At 43.8% G+C, this 21,721-nt stretch overlaps 1 protein-coding gene across 2 annotated transcripts in view; it reads right to left on the reverse strand.

The window, feature by feature from the left end:
- Positions 1-9,841: 9,841 nt before the first annotated feature.
- Positions 9,842-21,721, reverse strand: part of lrp1ba (low density lipoprotein receptor-related protein 1Ba) — a 274,722-nt gene continuing 262,842 nt past the window's right edge. Inside the window, exons 87-91 of one of the 2 annotated variants that reach the window (XM_077226234.1) lie at positions 17,157-17,233; positions 16,342-16,432; positions 16,015-16,165; positions 11,601-11,708; positions 9,842-11,014 (exon numbers count right to left, since the gene is read on the reverse strand). In XM_077226234.1, coding sequence (XP_077082349.1) covers positions 10,874-11,014; positions 11,601-11,708; positions 16,015-16,165; positions 16,342-16,432; positions 17,157-17,233 — 568 coding nt within the window. In that variant the 3' untranslated portion in view covers positions 9,842-10,873. The remainder of the gene's footprint in view (positions 11,015-11,600; positions 11,709-16,014; positions 16,166-16,341; positions 16,433-17,156; positions 17,234-21,721) is intronic. The other variant, XM_077226236.1, reaches the window with a different exon arrangement.

The raw sequence follows: 21,721 nt of genomic DNA on the forward strand, positions 1-21,721 counted from the left end.
CTTCCTACGTCTTGTTCACTGGCATGGACGCAATTGCTTGCATTGCACAAGTGCCCACTACTGGTGGAACCCTAGCAAGGCGTTTAAATAGAACGCCCTAAAGCCCTTGATTCCGTGTGGGTAAATCAAGTGCGAGCATGGCGTGTTGCTGTTGTGACATCACAAACGTTTTGTATTGTGGTCTATTGAACTACCTTAAATTTACATATAAGTAGACTCACTCCCTCAGTCAAAATCAAGGGTCTATCCAAATAAACTTTATGCCATGGATTCACCCGAGAGGAATTGCTCAGGGAAACTCACGAGTGTAGGTCTAAAAGTGGTGTGAAACACAGCCTCAGTTGACGATGAAAGATGCGCATTTGAAGTACACTCCTTGTGCAGCACCGAATGAGCCAATAAGCATTTCTAGACGGGTTATTGAACCAAAGAAACAGTTTGAAAAGAACAAATAAAAAAGAACCAAATGAGGTTATCCTACCGTTCTTTTTGAGTCGGACATGACCGAGAAGCTGACCTTCTCCTCGGCTGGACACATTTGGACATGCTCATTCAGCGCTGCATAAGAACTGTGCATGCAACTTCGGAAGTGCATCTTCTGCCGTCAACTAAATATCTATTTGAAAAGAACGATTTGTTCAAGAATCGAAAAGCACAGTAGCTAGCATGGTACAGTATCATGTACAAGTCCCATAAAATACTCTTGAAGACTCTTGAAGAGTCTATTTTGTGTCTTCAAGCCTTGAAGACACAAAATGTAATGGTTCTTTAAAGTTGTATCTCTCGTTTGCTTCACCGGTCACATTCTATTCAGTTTCTGCGCTACGTGAACAAATGTAATAAAATGTTGGCACCGTCGCATTTATCTGTTTTGGAGAAAACTGAATGCACGTTTTAGTGGCACTCCCTGGACATTTCACTTTGAAACTGAAGCAAAACATGCAAGAAGCAACATCATATTTTGCAAAAATGTCACCCCATGCACAATATTTATATTAAACATTTTTTTTTTAAATAAAAACACCATTGAAATTCACATGTTAGAAGAACATGTTTTAAAGATTTATTAAGAGGAGGAGGAGTAATGGGGATATAGGGAAGTATATGGAATAAAAATCAATGATGGCCGCATCTCTAACCTTCATCAAGTTGAAATAGACTACAGCACTTCAGAAAAGCTTGCACTGTCCCTAAGGTGCAGAAAAACCACACATCCTGTTATAGAATGATAACCGTCTTTCACACAGACAGAGAGAAGAAATGTTACAGTCTAAACTTCTTCCTTGAGTCCTTAACTTAACTATTCTGATTTGTGAAATCTTTCATAAATGCTTACATTTACAATTCTGATTTCTGAAAGGTTTCCCGGTAAAGTTTTGTTTAGTTAAACCTTCCCTGAGTGATGAGTGGGAAAATATTCAAGTCAAGATGTGTCAAACTGATAGACTCGTATCCAAACAGACTAAGTGCTGTAATAAAATCAAAGGGTGCTACTAATAAATATTAGTTCAGGGGTGTGCACATTTATGCAGTTAGTTATTCCTTCCGAGATTTTTTTTTCTTTGTAATGTCACTTTGGTTTTCACTGGCATTGCATAGGTTCTAATTTTTATATTAAACGTGCAAAAGTTCTGATATTTTTATCTTTGTTTATTTATTTTTTTACATCTCAAAAGCAGCTGCTTTAACAGGAATGTGTTGACTTATATCCACTGTAATCAAAAACTATGAAAACTGTACATCAAACAACAGAGATGCTAATGGCTTGACGGGACAATAGGCCTTGCAACTGCTGTAAAAATTGTGAAGACGTTTTCTGAGGTCTGAACAGGAGGACATGATATTTTGGCTATTGTAATACGTGAAAATGCCTCCACTAGATGCACATGAAATAAATGACTGAGCAAAAGTGAGACATCTCAATTTGAACTTCAGAATTTCTTCAAGAACATAGAGCATAGAAACTTGATAACATCCGTAATGTTTCATTATCTTTTGAAGGTGGCATGTATTGGCATTAGCATCTTGCGGTGTGTGTGTAGCCCTAGTCACGCATAAGAAAAGCTTGCTCTGTACAGTGCAGTAAACCACACATCCTGTTATTACAAAGAAACAAGACAACATACTTCTAAACAGAAATGAAAGTTGTACCTTAGCAAAAGTTAAAATTTATGTCTATTTATGAGTGTTTATAACATTAAACAGTTGTCTGACATGTTGTATTTAGGCAGACGGATGCTGTACTTCCACTTCTGAGCTGCTGAGAGATGTTTGTTGTGTTGGTTCATCATGTTTATTCAGTTGCTCCAAAGTTCTGCTCTTACAGTCGCTATAAATGACAGCAGTCATGACGGAAACACAGAGGACACACAGTAGAGCTAAAGCTGAAAGCTAAAACAGACAAACAAACAAACAACCATATAGTAATAAGATGGAATAACAGTGGTGATATTCATCAAACATGCCTTCTTTTCCATTTAGTTTTTCATTGTTGCTTTTCGCAATTAATAGATTTAAACCATACAACTTACATTCAACCTGTTATATACAGTAGATAATTTAATCTTTAGCTATTATAATATTGGCAATTTTTAGGAAATGTAATTAAAGTTCCCTTTCGTTGTCACTCCGAGTTACGTCGGATGACGACGAATGGGGTTTCGCTTAGAACACCTATCGACTTCGAGTATTACAAAACGAGCCAATGGCAAGGAAATGCCATGGGTCTGCGGAATTTGCATGGCGTAACTCCGCCCCACCTCGTGGGTATAAAAGGAGGACGCCGGCAACAGGCAGATATGTTTTCGCTTCGGAGCCAAGAGCATTTCTTCACTCCACAGTCATCTCTGACTTCGCTCTACGAGACGAGCTTCTCTCTCCGGTGTTGGTGTGACGGCGATTTGCAGCGAGCTCACAGTGCCTGCTGATCTGTGCAGTAATCTGCCAGTGTGTGTGTGTCTCCCTGTGCGCTTCAACATCGCAGAGTTTTTTTCTCTCCTCTCATAAAAGAGCTCGCACGCGGCACGTCTTTTTAAAGACGGCTCGCCCGTGCATTTCTGGTTGCAGCGGACTGGTATCGGACTCTGATGGGCACGAGCGCTGTCTAGTGTGTTTGATCATGCTTGAACAGCGCTCGTGGGTGACTCATGTTCTCGCAAGGGAATGTGATCATCGCGTCATAAATAGGTCGAGACTCGGTGAACTCGCAAGAGTGAGAGTCCCCTCATCCACCCCCCGATCTTCGGCGGGTGGCCAGGGTGACCTGAGGGTTACGGTCTGGAACAAGGCGCCGACTATGTGTCCGTGACCCCAGCCCCCCTCTTCAATGACGGTGCCCGCTAGTGAACTGCTGATTCCCGCGAGTCTACCCTCTGGTGGCCCGCGTGTTTCAGTTGAAGCTACAGAGGAAGATGCCATGTCTGTTGCAGCATCACTAGGTGGGCTTGAGTCTTCTGGAAGTGAGGGCTCGTCACAGCTGCCACCTTCCGGTGTGCATACGGCTGTGCCTGAGTCTGATCCGGAGATGACGGCCATGCTTTCCTGGGACGATTGGTTTTGGGTAAGGCCGCCGACCCTAGTCCGTGGCAAACCCCAATACCTCTCTTCCCGGACGTGCATGATGAGATCTCGAAGTCCTAGAAGACCCCCTTGTCTTCTTAGGACCGCTCGCTGATCTCATCCGCCTTTCCTCCCCTCGATGGGGCCGCTGCCCTTGGGTACACTGGGGTTCCCCCGGCTGAACGCTCTGTTGCGATGCTATGTGTCCTCAGAGTGCTTCTTCTCGGCGCAATCCTAAGCACCCGCCCGTGGCCTGTAGTTTTTCGTCTACGCTTGTGGCGAGATCCTATAGCGCCACGGGACTGGCAGCCGCCTCACTGCATGCCATGGTCATTCTGCTGGTCCACCTGACCCAGATGCTCATGGACCTGCACGAGGGCGGGACTGACCCAGGGCTCTTCACTGAGCTGCGTGCCGCCACTGACCTTGCTCTCTGAGCGACGAAAGTGGCCGTACGCTCCCTGGGTCAGGTGATGCTCACCAGTCTGTGGCTGAACCTGTCTGATGTGCTGGATGTCGCGCGGACCCGTCTGTCCGACATTCCCATATCCCAGGTCGGCCTCTTCGGCGGTTGAGGGCTTGCCCAACAGCTCTCAGCCGCCCATGAGCAGAGTGAGGTTGATTCTGTCCCGACGGCCCCGCCGTCCGCTCAGATCCCTCGTCTGCCCACCGCCGAAGGCGCCCTCCCGCGGCTCCCACCCCGCCCGTTCACGGGCCGGCTCTGGGGGCCGCGGGCGGACGCCACAGCCCTCTCCAGCCCCGCCCCCCGCTACACGCCGGGTTAAGCGGCGCTCGTGAGACGGGCACCTCGGCGATGGAGCAGACTGAGGTTGATTCTGTCCCGACGGCCTCGCCGTCCGCTCAGATCCCTCGGTCTGCCCACTGCCGAGGGCGCCCCCCCGCGGCTCCCACCCCGCCCGTTCACCCGGGTCGGCTCTGGAGGCCGCGGTCGGACGCCACAGTCCTCTCCAGCCCCGCACCCCGCTACACGCCGGGTTAAGCGGCGCTCTTGAGTTGGGCTCCTCAGAGATGGGACTCAGTTCTTTCCAGGAGTTGGTAGCAGGACCACTCCTTTCCCCGGGGAGGGCCGGGGAAGAATCCTTATTCTCCAAAGAGCTGATTCTCCTGTATCTGAGCACAGAGTTCTCGGACGTCACAGAGCGCCGCCCACAAGCCGTGCTCTTCTCGTCCTCCTCTGTCCCAGAGGTGGTTGACATGGCGTGCCGTCCACGGACCGCTTCGCCCCTGTCCCCCTCTGTCGCCAGACCCCTGGCAGAGCAGGCCCCCGCGGGACGACCAGCCTGGTCCTCCCCTGGCCCCTCTGCCAGGGCGCGGTTGCTAACTGTGCCCCCACATCGGGCCGCTATGCCGTCCACGTCTGGGCCAGTTACTCCGCTTCGCTGCCCCTCCGGGGGGACGCCTGTGGTCGCATGATCCCGCTGGTTCAGTTCCTGGGAGCCTGGTTAGAGCTTCCCCGTCTGTCCCGCTGGGTCGCGCGGACCATCAGGCTCGGCTATGCGATTCAGTTCGCACGGTCTCCTCCCCACTTGGGGAGTCCGCTCCACTTTTGTCGGTGGCTATGCCCCCATCAGGAGAGCAGAGATTGCCACCCTGCTGGCGAAGGGCGCAATCGAGACTGTCCCTCCAGCCGAGATGAGGTCAGCCGGCTTCTCAGCCCCTACTTCATTGTCCCCAATAAAACCGGTGGGTTACGGCCAATCCTGGACTTGCGCGTGCTGAACCGCTCCCTTCACAGGATGCCGTTCAAGATGCTCAAACGCGTTTTCGAATGCATACGGCCTAGGATTGGTTTGCAGCGATCGACCTGAAGGACGCCTACTTCATGTCTCTATTCTCCTTGACACAGACCGTTCCTTCGGTTTTCTTTCAGGGGCAGGCATCCAGTACGCGGTTTTCCCTTTCGGGCTAGCCCTGTCTCCTCGCATCTTCACGAAGGTCGTCGAGGCTGCCCTTGTTCCCCTTCGGGAACACGGGGTTCGCATCCTGAGTTATATCGACGACTGGCTGATCATAGCTCACTCTCGAGTTCAGGTTGCGAACACAGGGACCTAGTGCTTCGGCACCTAGCTCGTCTGGGCCTTCGGGTCAACTGGGAGAAGATCCAAACTTTGCCCAGAGGATCTCTTTTCTCGGTATGGATATCGACTCGGTCGCCATGTCCGCGCAGCTTACGAGCTAGCGCGTGCGCAGTCACTGCTGACTTGCCTGAGACAGTTCGAGGGCAAGAGTGCGGTTCCACTGAAACTTTTTCAGAGGCTCCTGGGCATATGGCTTCTGCAGCCGCGGCAACGCCGCTCGGATTGCTTCATATGAGACCGCTTCAGCTTTGGCTTCGCGACCAAGTCCCGAGGTGGGCATGGCAACACGGCACCCTCCGAGTAACAGTTACTCCGACCTGCCGTCAGACCTTCACCCCGTGGTCGAACCTCAGTTTTCTACGGGCCGGAGTGCCCCTGGAACGAGCTTCGCGGCATGTTGTTGTAACGACAGATGCCTCCTCCACGGGCTGGGGTGCCATGTGCAATGGACGTGCTGCCGCGGGCTCCTGGACAGGACCCCGTCGCCTCTGGCATGTCAATTGCCTCGAGTTGCTGGCCGTACGTCTTGCTTTGCACCGCTTCCGGGCCGTGCTCAAGAACCAACACGTACTAGTCCGCTCAGACAATACCGCCACTGTAGCGTACATCAACCATCAAGGTGGTCTACGCTCCCGCCGTTTGTCGCAACTCGCTCGCCACCTCACCATATGGAGTCAGAAGCATCTGAGGTCGCTTCATGCCATTTATTTCCACCGGAGCCCTGAACTGTGCAGCCTACGAGCTCTCACGGCTTCAGCCACTCCCTGGAGAATGGCGACTCCATCCCCAGTCGGTCCAGCTGATTTGGGACCAGTTCGGGGACGCACAGATAGATCTGTTTGCCTCCCACGACTCGACCCATTGCGCCCAGTCTTATTCCCTGACCGAGGGCACGCTCGGCACGGATGCTCTGGCGCACAGCTGGCCGCAGGGCCGCAAGTATGCGTTTCCCCCAGTGAGCCTTCTTGCGCAGACCTTGCGCTAGGTCAGGGAGGACGAGGAGCAGGTCATTCTGGTCGCGCCATACTGGCCCGCCCGGACCTGGTTCTCCGAACTAGTACTCCTCGCGACAGTACCTCCTTGGCCGATTCCCCTGACGAAGGACCTCCTTTCTCAGGGACGGGGCACCCTATGGCACCCTCGTCCCGATCTTTGGAACCTCCACGTGTGGCTCCTGGATGGGACGAAGCAGGTTTGAGTACCCTTCCACCTACGGTGGCGGCTACCATCACTTCCGCTAGAGCGTCGTCCACGAGACACGTCTACGCGTTGAAGTGGAACCTCTTCGTCAACTGGTGCTCTTCTCACCGAGAAGACCCCCGGAGATGTTCGATTAGTGTCGTGCTTTCCTTCCTTCAAGATAGGCTGGAGCGAAGGCTGCCTCCCTCCACCCTGAAAGTCTATGTTGCCGCTATTGCCGCACACCATGACCCAGTCGAAGGTAAGTCTGTTGGAAGGTACGACCTGATCATCAGGTTCCTGAGAGGAGCGAGGAGACTGAATCCTCCTCGCCCTCCTCTCGTTCCCTCTTGGGACCTCTCAGTGGTTCTAACTGCCCTGCGGAGTGCTCCCTTTGAGCCTTTGCAATCAGTGGAGCTTAAGTTCCTGTCTATGAAGACAGCGCTCCTGGTTGCATTGGCCTCCATCAAGAGGGTGGGGGACTTGCATGCATTCTCCGTTGACGAAGCGTGCCTGGAATTTGGGCCGGCTTACTCTCACGTGATCCTGAGACCCCGGCCTGGATATGTGCCCAAGGTTCCTACCACTCCCTTCCGGGACCAGGTGGTGAACCTGCAAGCGCTGCCCCCGGAGGAGGCAGACCCAGCCTTGGCACTGCTCTGTCCAGTACGCGCCCTCCGCGCCTATGTAGACAGGACGCAGTGTTTCAGGACCTCAGACCAGCTCTTTGTCTGTTATGGTGGGAAGCTGAAGGGAAAGGCTCTCTCCAAGCAAAGGTTGTCTCACTGGATAGTGGACGCCATTGCCTTGGCATACCAGCAGCAAGGTCGACCGTGCCCCCTTGGTGTGACTGCCCACTCCACCCGGAGTGTGGCATCCTCTTGGGCTCTAGCGCATGGCGCCTCGCTAACAGACATCTGCAGAGCTGCAGGCTGGGCGACACCTAACACATTCGGCAGATTCTACAATCTCCGAGTGGAGCCAGTGTCCTCTCATGTACTCGCTTCAACCAGCTAGTACTGGACCCGCTCAGGTGTCTTCGCTTGCTCGCCATTCCACTCCACGCACTGGATACGTGCGATATTCTCCTCAGGTGAGCTTCCCCGAAAAGCCCTGAGTTCCTCCAGCACTCCTGACGTTGGCGCCAGTGTCTATTGCCTGTGTGTCGGCTAGGTGCCTCCCGTGTGCATGGTCCCTCCCCTGAGCGACCCCCACATGTGTATTCCACTGTAAGCCTCCCGAGCATGTGTCTTTCCCTTGGCAAGCCACCTTGCCACCCCTGGGGTTGAAATATTCCACCTGCGGCTGGACACCCCAGTGTTCTCCATGTCTCCTTCGGGTCACATGTGTATTCTCTAAGTCCCCCCCTCTGGGTTGGCAGTAATTGCATATTTCCCCTGAACATGGGATATGCTCCCCAGTGTACCTTGGTATTCCTGTGCTAAATAGGAGTCCTTCGTCCGTGCCAGTCTCACGACAGGGATCTCAGATTTACGCAGGGCACTGGAAGACAGCTGAGAAGGTGGCGTGATTAGACTGGTAACCCCATTCGTCGTCATCCGACGTAACTCGGAGTGACAACGAAAGGGAACGTCTCGGTTACGTATGTAACCCTCGTTCCCTGAGTAGGGAACGGAGACGTTACGTCTGCCTGCCACTTTCCGCTGTACCGCGGGGATCGCCTGAGCTCAGTCTTGGCTCCTCAGCGAAGAAACATATCTGCCTGTTGCCGGCGTCCTCCTTTTATACCCACGAGGTGGGGCGGAGTTACGCCATGCAAATTCCGCAGACCCATGGCATTTCCTTGCCATTGGCTCGTTTTGTAATACTCGAAGTCGATAGGTGTTCTAAGCGAAACCCCATTCGTCGTCATCCGACGTAACGTCTCCGTTCCCTACTCAGGGAACGAGGGTTACATACGTAACCGAGACGTTTTCTTCTAATACATTTACATTAAAACATTAGAATGTTGGTCATCATGATCATTTGCATTCTGAACAGTGATGGGTCTTCTTTCTTGTATTTAAAATTACAAATTTAATTAAATTACAAAAGTTACATTAACAGTCTTTTGTATGTGCTGGTATTTCATTCAGAAACTGCAAATGTATCTAAAGACTTACAGTGATTTTAAGTGGTTTAGTTAATGTGTAAGATCAATGTATACAGCCTTGAGAATGTTTAACATTACATTTGCCAAGTAACATCGGTCCATGATATGTCATGATTAATACAACATCATCGTGTTTTAATGATGTGTTGATAAATATATCAAAGGCTTAGCTTAATAAAACGATTAAAAACTGCATAGTACACTCACCCTTGAGTAGAAAATGAGTTTTCCGGTCAGTTCTAGCAGGTCTGTTGCGTTTACTCCAGCGGGTTTACACCATTTAATCTGGAGTTCTTCATTCAGCACATAATCTCCTTCCCAGTGTACCATGCCACAAGCGACATATTTCCCCTCAAACAACAACAGAAAGATCCACAATGAAGGTGGAATCAGACAAAATAAAAAAAGCTCTGCGAAATTCTTCGATTTACGTCTGCAAGGCCTTCGTATGAACATCATGACAGTCAGAGCCAGAAGAGAAGGTCCAAGAAAGACGAAGCTGATCACTGTCACATTAAGACCCAGGGTACATGGGCACGAAAATTCCCAATCCATTAAGAATTCCAATCCGATTAATATCACGGTAAATGGGAAAGTGCCAAATCCAGGAGTTTTTCTTAGCGTTTTTTCCAGATTGTTCACTAATATTGTTCTGGTAGCGACATCTTCCAATGTAAATCCGATTACTTTTATGATGGTTTCCACACCTCTTACCTTCTGTTCTATGGAAAATGCATCCGCTTTTCCTGAAATGTAAATTATACTGGAGCAAACCGGTTAAACAAGGAATATAACATCTAATAATTCTACACGCAACACAAATAAGCCATGTTAAATTTCCAAATAGCCTAAGTTATGCAACAGTGCACATTTCAATCACAACTAAAACACATTTAAAATGGCAATAAAAACCATTTATTTAATAGTTCTTTGTCCAAAATCACATTAGGTGTATCTATATGTATTCCAATTCATTCCCCTTTATACAATAGCAACCTGTACGATTGCGCAGTGCAATATCAAGCTATTTAATTTCATTATTAAAAAACACTCCAGTTGCATCTCAAAGTGAAGACGGACCACTATACTGCGTACATCGTTTTGTATAAAAGGTCTACATTTAATACATTTCCAGAAAATACAAGCAAACCGGACGTACAAATCAACTATAAAATTATAAAACTTTTTTTCTCCTCCTATAGTTGTGTACATTTGCACAGAGAATGTGTTTTTTTCATCAAACATGGCATTACAAGAGTCCCACGCATGTCGTTTCACAACCAGTGAGTGAAGGTGAGTGACATAAAATCATTTTTTTAGTCCTTGTAAATGCTGAAAGATATGTTTTGCAGTATGCAAATGAAATATAACATGTTTTCAAGTTCTAGTACAGTTGCAAATAAACCATCGTGGGTTGGTTTCACTGTCGGCTTTGACTGCATATTTGAAGCATCTGGTCAACTTAAAGAGAAACATCAATGAGAAATATCAAAAATAAAATCTGTGATGAGCATATGATGCATTTATTAAATAGGTGTCTCTTTTTTTCTAATACTGCTAAATGTAAGAGGCAACTTGGGAATATCTAGGCATTGGTGATCGTACCACCAACAGGAAAACATATACATAGTATGTAAATAAACCTATATAAAATTCTCTTTAAATGTGTATAAAGCCTTTTGAGATTGAGCAGCTGTTTCGTTTCATTTTTTCGTATTTGTGTAGTGCATTTACAAAGTCACAAAGCAAAGAAAAACACTGCATTTGTCATTTATAAAAAGACATTTTGCTTGCAACCGAAAAAAAAAAGTTGGCACATATATGTGGGACACAACGTGAAATGATTTAACCTGACTGGACATAAAAAGTTCTGTTTTATACATTTTATACAGATCTATATAAAAACAAAGCAGGAAAAGCTAGGCTACGCCGCCGTTTCCCGAATCGTCGTGTCCAGTCTCTTTGGGAGTAATTCGCGTCTCATGTCGAGGTGGATGACTGGCTTTCGACAGTGCTGTCCGTCGTGATACATCTTTGAGTAGATGGGGTTTGAATAGTTCATGGCCTGTGAATACACAATGTTTTAGTTTGGTTTATATTTACTAAATAAACTAAGGGTGTGTTCACACTTAAAGTTCAGTTGTCTTGGTTCTTTTGGAAAATAATGTGTACATATGATGATTTTCATCAGCTGACAACTCATGAAGAGCTTATAAAATGTGTTATGGAGTCAAAAAAAAACACACACAAACTAAGATCTGCAGCGAGGAGATGCCGTTACTGACGCCTGTATCGAACTGTGATGGGAAACATCATGACTAAAAACAATTATGCTTGAGCTTTCTATCCTTTTAAGGTTGCATCTTGTGACATCATGTCCTGTTTTTGGTTCGTTTAGATGTTTTTAGTCCGTGTTGCGTTCATATTTAATTTGAACCTCACCAGCATTCATTTGGAAGTTGACAAAGACCCATCTTTTCAGGGGTCTCGGTCCGCTTGTTTGGTGTTCATCAGAGTTCGAATGGCAGCGTTCACACTTATTCAAACAGAGCAATCACACCTATTTGTTTTAATCCAACCAAACCTGCCAAGTGTGAACACACCCTAAAACTCTTCATTTAATGTAGTTTTAAATGATAATGGGAGTCCACCTGTCCTGGAATGAGCTCCTTTGGAATGTTCTGGATAGGTAAAGTGTGGGCAGTCAAAGGGCGGGCAGGGGGCAAATTACGTTGGTCGCTTGACTTCACACACCAGCCCTGAAAAACAACACCCAATTAAAATGGAATTCACCAAAACACTGTACACATTAACAAACTTATAGATTAAAATAATAAATTTGGGGAATGCAGCCTAAATGATATATAAAGCAAGAGTTTTAAGCGAAAATTGCTACTCCGGTTAGAAAACTTTTTTGTTTTTGTGCACTACATTGATTTGAGGTGAAGAAACAAGACCAAATGTCCTAGTGGGATTTTGGCTAAATTAAAGAGAACAAAGAAAATATTCTGATCTTTTCTAAACCAAGCAAAACCAAAGAAGTTTAGAGTTTAGATTGAGCAAGGAGACATAAACCTATAGAACTTTTTACACCACCTTGAATGTTTCAGCACATTTTCGAACACAGAATCCGACATTTCAACCCAATTGCAATTCGGAACTGTTTTACGTTTTGGCTAATTGGTGGCTAATTGGTGTAGCGTATCTGGACTATGTCAGGATGACTCATTCAATTATACATGTGAAAATGCTTTTAACCCCTTTGACTCTTATCCGTAACTCAGGCCTGTCACCACAGAGTCTGCGTTAAAAGTATTTACGGACACCTTTACGGCATGAGAGTGTTTACCCAAACACCAATAAAATAGAACTCGCCCGAGCCTCAAAGAGATCGGTATCTCCTTAACACCTCCTTTCTGTGGAGAAAGGAATGCCAGGTGGCCGAAGAGCAAGCTCCCTTCACCCACACACACACACACACACACACACACACACACACACACACACACACACACACACACACACACACACACACACACACACACACACACACACACACACACACACACACACACACACACACACACACACACACACACACACACACACACACACACACTTTTACATTAAACTCAGAATAGACACTTTTACATTAAACTCAGAATAGCCTAGTTATGACTTTCTAGTTGCGTTAGTTGAACTCTAAACGCCTATATTCAAGCTATAGGAATAAATCTCTGTTGTTGTATGTGCCAAACACATCTATCTTAGTATCGATGTTAACATCTCGGTTTGCCTTAGCTGAATCTATATAGTAGATTGTGATGAAATGTATTTGACTATGCTTTACCATCTCTGGAGTGAGACGGACCACGTTTCTGTCACTGCCATAAAACATGCAAATTAGGCCGTCCTGAAAAGACAAAGGAACTTTCCAGCTCAAGGTTTGCTGAATGATTATTGGCCAGTTCACTCCAAAGAGGTGTGGACTGAGTTTCCTTAAGAGAACAGAACTCCAGTTATGTGTCCTTAGTGTTTCCTTTGACTGGGTCTTCTCTTCGTCTTCGTTTTCTTTTGTTTGTTTGTTTCTTTAAGTTATTGTTTTCCCTTTGTGGATTCTCCTTTGTTCATTTCCACTGACGAGTGAAATGAACTTAGCCTGAATTATCTGGCAAACTTTACTTTCAATGGACATTTGAACTTCCTGTGACGGCGCGCAGCTCCGAAGAACCGAGAGGATGCGCGCAGCTCCAAAGGACAGCCACACACACGCCTTCTTGACAACACAAAAGAGCTATATGTGCAAGTATTCGTTATTGAGTTTTTAAAGCATTAAGATTTGTTTACCCCCTTTTATAGGACGATTTGATTCTTGTTTACCCCCTTTTATAGGACGATTTGATTCTTGTTGGCTCTCAGAGATTAACTGTCCAGGTAATTTTGCTATTCTGTGACCCTTCCGTGATATCTCTCATCTTCCTCTTTCTATCACTCTCTCTCTGATTCTCCTTCTCTTTCATTGTTTGTTGTTTTATTTTCTGTATATACATTTTATTCCATGTAATCTTAGTCACCGATATACGAAGTCTTTCCTTTATTAAATCCATGTATACTCATTTATTGACTCTGTCTCGTGCTCATATTACAAAGTCCCTTTAATGTTCGATCAAAGCTACACGCTTTACAATTGTTGATACTTTAAATAGTATTTTCTTTTATAGAACGAGAAAGCTGTTTTTCATGGACAGAGAAACAGTCTTTTCTTGAAAATCTATAAGAAGGATAACTCCTGTCCGTTTGCCAGGCAAACAGATTAGTTGCTAACAAATTAATTACATAAAGAGTTATCCTGAGAATTGATCTATTCTAGAATATTGATACGTTAATATTTAATTATAACACGTTGTGATTGAGTATTGATATAAAAATTGATCTAATTTTGCCTCCCTGTATGGATAATTGATTATAATCCGTTGTAGTGAATTGTCCATACAGATACGTTGGCAAAATATTCCTGTTAAGGGAAAATTATAATTTGTAGGCGATTCCTGATCATATCCATGATCAGTTATTCCCTTTATTTGAGCTAAGAATCGCTACATTCGTACAATATCATTTGTATGTTTTCGTAGGATTTGCTTATGCCCCAGTAGCGGTTGGGTTTAGGGCTGGGGTTATTGGCATTGGTGACATTGGTCTCCGTTTTGATTGTTTTTTTTTCTCTCAAAATTTTCTCAACTCTACTTTGGTTTAGTCACATTGGTATACGTGTTAGCTGGTCTTTTGTTTTTAATGGGCCTCATTTATGAAACACGAGCAGAACAAATTCATGGAAAAATTGTTCGTAGAACTATTCCGATGTACAGGTCCTTCTCAAAAAATTAGCATATTGTGAAAAAGTTTATTATTTTCCATAATTTAAAGATAAAAATTTTACTTTCATATATTTTAGATTCATTGCACACCAACTGAAATATTTCAGGTCTTTTATTGTTTTAATACTGATGATTTTGGCATACAAAACCACAATCATGGGTAAGACTGCCGACCTGACTGCTGTCCAGAAGGCCATCCTTGACACCCTCAAGCAAGAGGGTAAGACACAGAAAGAAATTTCTGAACAAATAGGCTGTTCCCAGAGTGCTGTATCAAGGCACCTCAGTGGGAAGTCTGTGGGAAGGAAAAAGTGTGGCAAAAAACGCTGCACAACGAGAAGAGGTGACGGGACCCTGAGGAAGATTGTGGAGAAGGACCGATTCCAGACCTTGGGGGACCTGCGGAAGCAGTGGATTGAGTCTGGAGTAGAAACATCCAGAGCCACCGTGCACAGGCGTGTGCAGGAAATGGGCTACAGGTGCCGCATTCCCCAGGTCAAGCCACTTTTGAACCAGAAACAGCGGCAGAAGCGCCTGACCTGGGCTACAGAGAAGCAGCACTGGACTGTTGCTCAGTGGTCCAAAGTACTTTTTTCGGATGAAAGCAAATTTTGCACGTCATTCGGAAATCAAGGTGCCAGAGTCTGGAGGAAGACTGGGGAGAAGGAAATGCCAAAATGCCTGAAGTCCAGTGTCAAGTACCCACAGTCAGTGATGGTCTGTGGTGCCATGTCAGCTGCTGGTGTTGGTCCACTGTGTTTTATCAAGGGCAGGGTCAATGCAGCTAGCTATCAGGAGATTTCGGAGCACTTCATGCTTCCATCGGATTTCATTTTTCAGCACGACCTGGCACCTGCTCACGGTGCCAAAACCACTGGTAAATGGTTTACTGACCATGGTATTACTGTGCTCAATTGGCCTGCCAACTCTCGTGACCTGAACCCCTTAGAGAATCTGTGGGATATTGTGAAGAGAAAGTTGAGAGACGCAAGACCCAACACTCTGGATGAGCTTAAGGCCGCTATCGAAGCATCCTGGGCCTCCATAACACCTCAGCAGTGCCACAGGCTGATTGCCTCCATGCCACGCCGCATTGAAGCAGTCATTTCTGCAAAAGGATTCCCGATCAAGTATTGAGTGCATAACTGAACATAATTATTTGAAGGTTGACTTTTTTTTTGTATTAAAAACACTTCTTTTATTGGTCGGATGAAATATGCTAATTTTTTGAGATAGGAATTTTGAGTTTTCATGAGCTGTATGCAAAAATCATCAGTATTAAAACAATAAAAGACCTGAAATATTTCAGTTGGGGTGCAATGAATCTAAAATATATGAAAGTCTAATTTTTATCATTACATTATGGAAAATAATGAGCTTTATCACAATATGCTAATTTTTTGAGAAGGACCTGTATACTGCCAATCTGAACTCACTGCAAATGAATTTAAGAATTGTTATACAAATAGTTTACACTGAAATTCATGAGAAATCACTGTCATCCCACAGATATTGACAATTGCCAGCAAGCAAGTGTATTGGCTAACCCCCCAATCCCCCCCCCCAAAAAAACAGACTATTTGCAACAATATAGAAATAACGTATCAAATTACGCTTACAATCAAACCACGTACGTCAGTTAAGTCCAGCAAGCGATGCCAAGCACTTACAATTCCTTCTTGTTTAGTACCTTATGAGGGTCAAGGGTGAAGCTGGGGTGAAGAAAGCTTCCGACGTCTACGTGATTGTCGTGTTCAACTTCGTACATGTTATAGGATGGATTTCCGATCTCCACGTTCAAGCCACCGTTCACCATGGGCTGCCGCTGAACCTGCTTACCTCTGTGAAGGGTAATGTATTTTAGAATTATTATGTTTGTAGCAATCATTCAACACACCAGCTTAACACTTAATCACTGCTGGTTTATGAGATTTGATACAGCAATATCAATACATCATGTTTAATATTCTGATTAGACATCTAATACAGCAAATAACAGATCTGTTTATATATTTACCTTCGACATCTTTTGCAAATAAGGAGTCCCACTGTAACAGAAGTGATGATGCATACAAGAAGAACTAGAGGCACTATTATGGCAATACTTCCTGGAAAAAATAACAAACAGAACAAAAAATGAATTACATTTAAAGTGTTTACATGTACAGTGTTTACATAAATACATAAAAAGGGAGTACTATGAATGCAAATGCACATAAAATATATATATATGTGTGTGTGTGTGTGTGTGTGTGTGTGTGTGTGTGTGTTAAATTAGTTTTCTGATTTCACATGTATAAACATTAAAATAAAAATTAAATTCCTCTTTCATTTATCACGAACACATCCATAAAATACTTCATGAGTGAGTTGTTCTGCGATGATGCTAATGCTCTTAGCTAACATGGCTAGACATGCACAGGATTTAAAATGTCACGCTGAGATATGTCCTCAAATGTCAGATTTTCTCTGCAGAAATAAAATGAATGTCTGGAACCGCCTGACGGACGTCTGACGACTAGAAGAAAGGTCATCACTACAAACTCGGACAGAAGGGCAGAGCAGTTGCGTTTTCTCTCCTGACTGACTAACGTGTTATTAGGCTTCAAGATGGAAGACTAGGAAAGTGTTGACTATAAATACACTAAATAATGTAAACAATTGGTGAAAAAGTTTAATTGAAAACATAACATTTCGCCCAATGTGTGACAATTTACTTGTACTTTTATGCTGTTAGCTTAGCAACATGTATTCACACCAAACTCCATAGGAATCAACTGTGATTGCAATGAAGTTTTTTTTAGAAAACGTGCATGTGTTTGCGAAACTCACTCCCGCTGACGTTTTCTGAGCGGTTGGTCTTGGTTGCGGGTCTTTCGCACTGTGTTCCTGACCAGTTTGCAGAGCACCTGTGAAAAGAGAATCAAAAACTAATCACAGCTGGTGAAATTTATAATGCATTGACTACACAAATCTTCATATCATTAGATTTATAAAAAAAAATTTTTTTTCAAAATTGACCACTTTTACCACAATAAATAAATTTTTCACTCTGGTGTTCCTTTATTTTATTCATTTTTATGGTATCATTTGTTCTATTGATTTTGGTTGTGACAAGCATGAAAACACGTTTTAATGATAAACGCAGGATAAATCACAGGGGGAGGTATAAGTCCAGCCCGAGGGATGCATTATTCTTACTTGAGACACATGCATTGTGTGTGTGTGTTTGACTTCCTGGATCTAAATGGCATGCGTCCACAGCAGAACTCTACCGATGTGTGAGATAATGCTCTTATGAGAGATGGTGGCGTGAATGAAACTATGTTTAACTCAGTGAAAGGTTTATAAAAAATATTTTTTTATTTGTGGTTTAGAGAAAAATAAATTAGAATACCAGTAAATGCACAAATTACAGTGATTTTGTGGTTTTCTACTAATAAACAAATACATATTAAAAATTAAATGGTCCAAAAATAGCATATAATAATAATATAGTTAATGAATAGTATTAATGATAAGATATTAAATATATTATACAATATATTATATATAATTATATATCAAATTGTATATTAATATTATACATATAAACTGCATTTTTATATACATGATTCAGTATATGAACAATAAATTAATTAATGACGTAAATATATAATATATTAATAGTACTATATACTCTACTATACAAATATGACAATGAATATTATAATACATATGACAATTAATTAAATAAAATATTTTTAGTACAATAAATTGAATTTCAGTTCAACAGACTGACTCAAAATACTGCTATTTTGTAAGATTTTAATTTTAAGGCACAGTCAAAAAGGTCAAGACTTCTGACAGGCCAAAAATACACATTTTAAGAGGAGGATACAGATATTTTTGTACGTTTACATACAGTATCTCACAAAAGTGAGTACAGCCTTCACATTTCAGCAAACATTTTAGTATATCTTCTCAAGGGACAATACTATAGAAATGAAACTTGGATAGATTTTAGACTAGTTTAAAGCTCCAGCTTGTAATGACTCCCCCTGACTCTAGTCATCCACAATAGCTCAGTGGTAAAGAAGCAGTTCAGTTGACTTGAAGACCAGACTTCAATCCCAGCCTCAGACACCCATCACAGCTAGTCAATGTGTTGCTTGTGTAGCAGTATATATTTACTGTCATCTGAAAGTAACTCAACGCACAGCCATTATTGTCAAAATAGCTGGCAACAAAAGTGAGTACACCCTAAGTGAACACTTGAAAACTGTGCCCAAAGTGTCAATATTTTGTGTGAGCACCATTTTTATCTAGCACTGCCTTAATCCTCCTAGGCATGGAGTTCTCCAGAGCTGCACAGGTTGTTGCTGGGATCCTCTTCCACCCCTCCATAATGAAATCATGGAGCTGCTGGATGTTAGACACACAGTGCTTCTCCACCTTCTGCTTGAGGACGCCCCACAGCTGCTCAATAGGGTATCAGGTCTGGAGACATACTTGACCACTCCTTCACCTTCAGCTCCCTCAGCAAGGCAGTTGTCATCTTGATGGTGTGTTTGGGGTCGTTATCATGCCGTTCGACACAGTTTCTGAAGGGAGGGGATCATGCTCTGCTTCAGATTGTCACAGTACATGTTGGTATCCATGTTTCCCTCAATGAAGCTCAGCTCCCCAGTACCAGCAGCACTCATGCAGCCCCAGACCATGATGCTACCACCACCATGCTTGACTGTAGGCAAGACACAATGTTATTGGTACTCCTCACCAGGGCATCGCCACACATGCTGGACACCATCTGAGCCAAACAAGTTTATCTTAGTCTCATCAGGCCACAGGACATGGTTCCAGTAATTCATGCTCGTGGACAGGTTGCTTTCAAGAGGCTTCCTTCTGGGACGACGGCCATGCAAAACGACTTGTTGCAGTGTGTGGCGTATAGTCTGAGCACTAACAAGCTGACCTTCTGCTTCTGCGACCTCTAATGCAATGCTGTCAGCACTCATGCGTCTGTTTTTTGAAGCCAGCTTCTGCACCTGACGCACAGCACGAGGACTCAACTTCTTTGATTGACCCTTGCGATGCCTGTTCCCAGTGGAACTCGTCTTGGAAAACCTCTATATTACCCTGTCCTGTACTGTAACTCAGTTTCAGGGTGTTACCAATCTTCTTATAGCCTAGGCCATCTTTGTGGAGAGCAACAATCCTAATGCTCAAATCCTTAGAGAGTTATTTGCCATGATGTGCCATGTTGAACATCCAGTGGTCAGTATGAGAGAATTGTATTCAAAGCACAAATTTTACCTGATCTAATACAAAATACACAAATTTGTATGGTCCTGTTGAGCAAACAAAAACATGAACATGATGAATAGGTTATGTGGCTTTGCATGGTTAAACGACGTACTGTTGTTATCACTTAGGGTGTACTCACTTTTGTTGCCATCTATTTTGACAATAATGGCTGTATGTTGAGTTATTTTCAGAAGACAGTAAATATATACTGCTATACAAGTCAAGTCAAGTCAAGTCAAATATATTTATATAGCGCTTTTCACAATACAGATTGTATCAAAGCTGCTTCACAGTATCAATCAAAACAACTTAATGTTTGTTTATTACTGGAAAAAAGACATCCAAGTTTGGTAGAGCTGATCAATGGTATGATTGGTTAATTAATTTGAATATCCCCAACTGAGCAAGCCAAAGGCAACAGTGGCAAGGAACCGAAAAACTCCATCCAGTGACCTAATGGTGTCCTAACACCCCATCAGGTGACCCAATGGAGAAAAAAAACCTTGGGAGAACCCAGGCTCAGTCGGGGGCCAGTTCTCCTCTGGCGTTTATGAACTAGAGGCCGAATTTACAGTAACTGTAAGATAAAAAATTTATATGAATGCCTGGCTAAATAGATGGGTCTTCAGTCTAGTTTTAAACTGGGAGAGCGAGTCTGAGCAACAAACAATATCAGGAAGGCTATTCCAGAGCTTCGGAGCTAAATGTGAAAATGCTCTGCCTCCTTTGGTGGATCTGGATATCCTAGGAATGACCAGAAACCTCGAATCTAGTGATCTTAAAGAGCGCGATGGATTGTAAGGCGATAGAAGATCCGTTAAATAGACTGGAGCTAAACCATTTACAGCTTTATAAGTCAAAAGCAATACCTTGTAATTAATACGGAACTTTATAGGTAACCAATGAAGTGATGATAAAATCGGTGTTATATGATCATATTTTCTTAATCTAGTAAGAACTCTAGCGGCTGCATTTTGGACTAACTGTAGCTTGTTTATTGAAGATGCAGGACAACCAGCTAATAAAGCATTACAGTAATCTAGTCTCGAGGTCATGAATGCATGAACTAACTTTTCTGCATCAGAGACTGATAGCATATTACGTAACTTAGCAATGTTTCTAAGGTGGAAAAAGGCTGTTTTTGTAACATATGAAATATGCTTTTCAAAAGACAGGTTGCAGTCTAATGTAACACCCAGGTCTTTTACTGTAGCGGATAGAGTAACAGGGCATCCTACTATGTTAAAGTCGTGCTGTGAAAGGTTTTGTGGACGGTTTTTAGAACCGATAAGTATTACCTCTGTCTTGTCTGGATTTAATAAAAGAAAATTATGCGTCATCCAATCTTTTATATCTTTAACACAATCTGTCAATTTGGATAATTTAGCGTATTCATCTGGCCGTGAGGAAATATATATTTGAGTGTCATCAGCATAACAATGGAAACTAATTCCATGTTTCCTTAGAATATTACCAAGTGGCAGCATATATATTGAGAATAATAAAGGGCCTAACACAGATCCCTGCGGCACTCCATAGTTTGCCGAAGTTATAATCGATTTTTCTCCATTTAAGTAGACGAAATGGTAGCGGTCAGATAAGTATGACCTGAACCAGCTTAATGCTTGTCCTTGAACACCAGTGTAATTTTGCAGTCGATCTAAGAGTATTGTGTGATCTATAGTATCGAACGCAGCACTAAGATCAAGTAAAACTAGTACTGAGATACAGCCTTGGTCCGAAGCTAAAAGTAAATCATTTGTGATTCTAACAAGCGCAGTTTCAGTGCTATGATGTGGCCTGAATCCAGACTGAAACTTTTCATAGATGTCGTTTTCTTGCAAGAAAGAGCCGAGTTGAGCGGACACAACTTTTTCTAATATTTTTGACATAAATGGAAGATTCGAAATGGGTCTGTAATTTGCTAGGTTATTTGGATCTAATTGTGGTTTCTTAATAAGAGGTTTTATAACTGCCAGCTTGAACGTTCTTGGAACATGACCTAAAGATAAAGATGAGTTAATAATATTGAGAAGAGGCTCTTCCACTACAGGTAACACTTCTTTCAGTACAAGCAACACATTGACTACTCTAAAATATATCCAAGTTTC

This window comes from Siphateles boraxobius, unplaced genomic scaffold (assembly GCF_051911475.1).
Source record: "Siphateles boraxobius isolate OS27281-9 unplaced genomic scaffold, OSU_SipBor_1 13, whole genome shotgun sequence".
In the NCBI taxonomy this organism is placed as follows: Eukaryota; Metazoa; Chordata; class Actinopteri; order Cypriniformes; family Leuciscidae; genus Siphateles; species Siphateles boraxobius.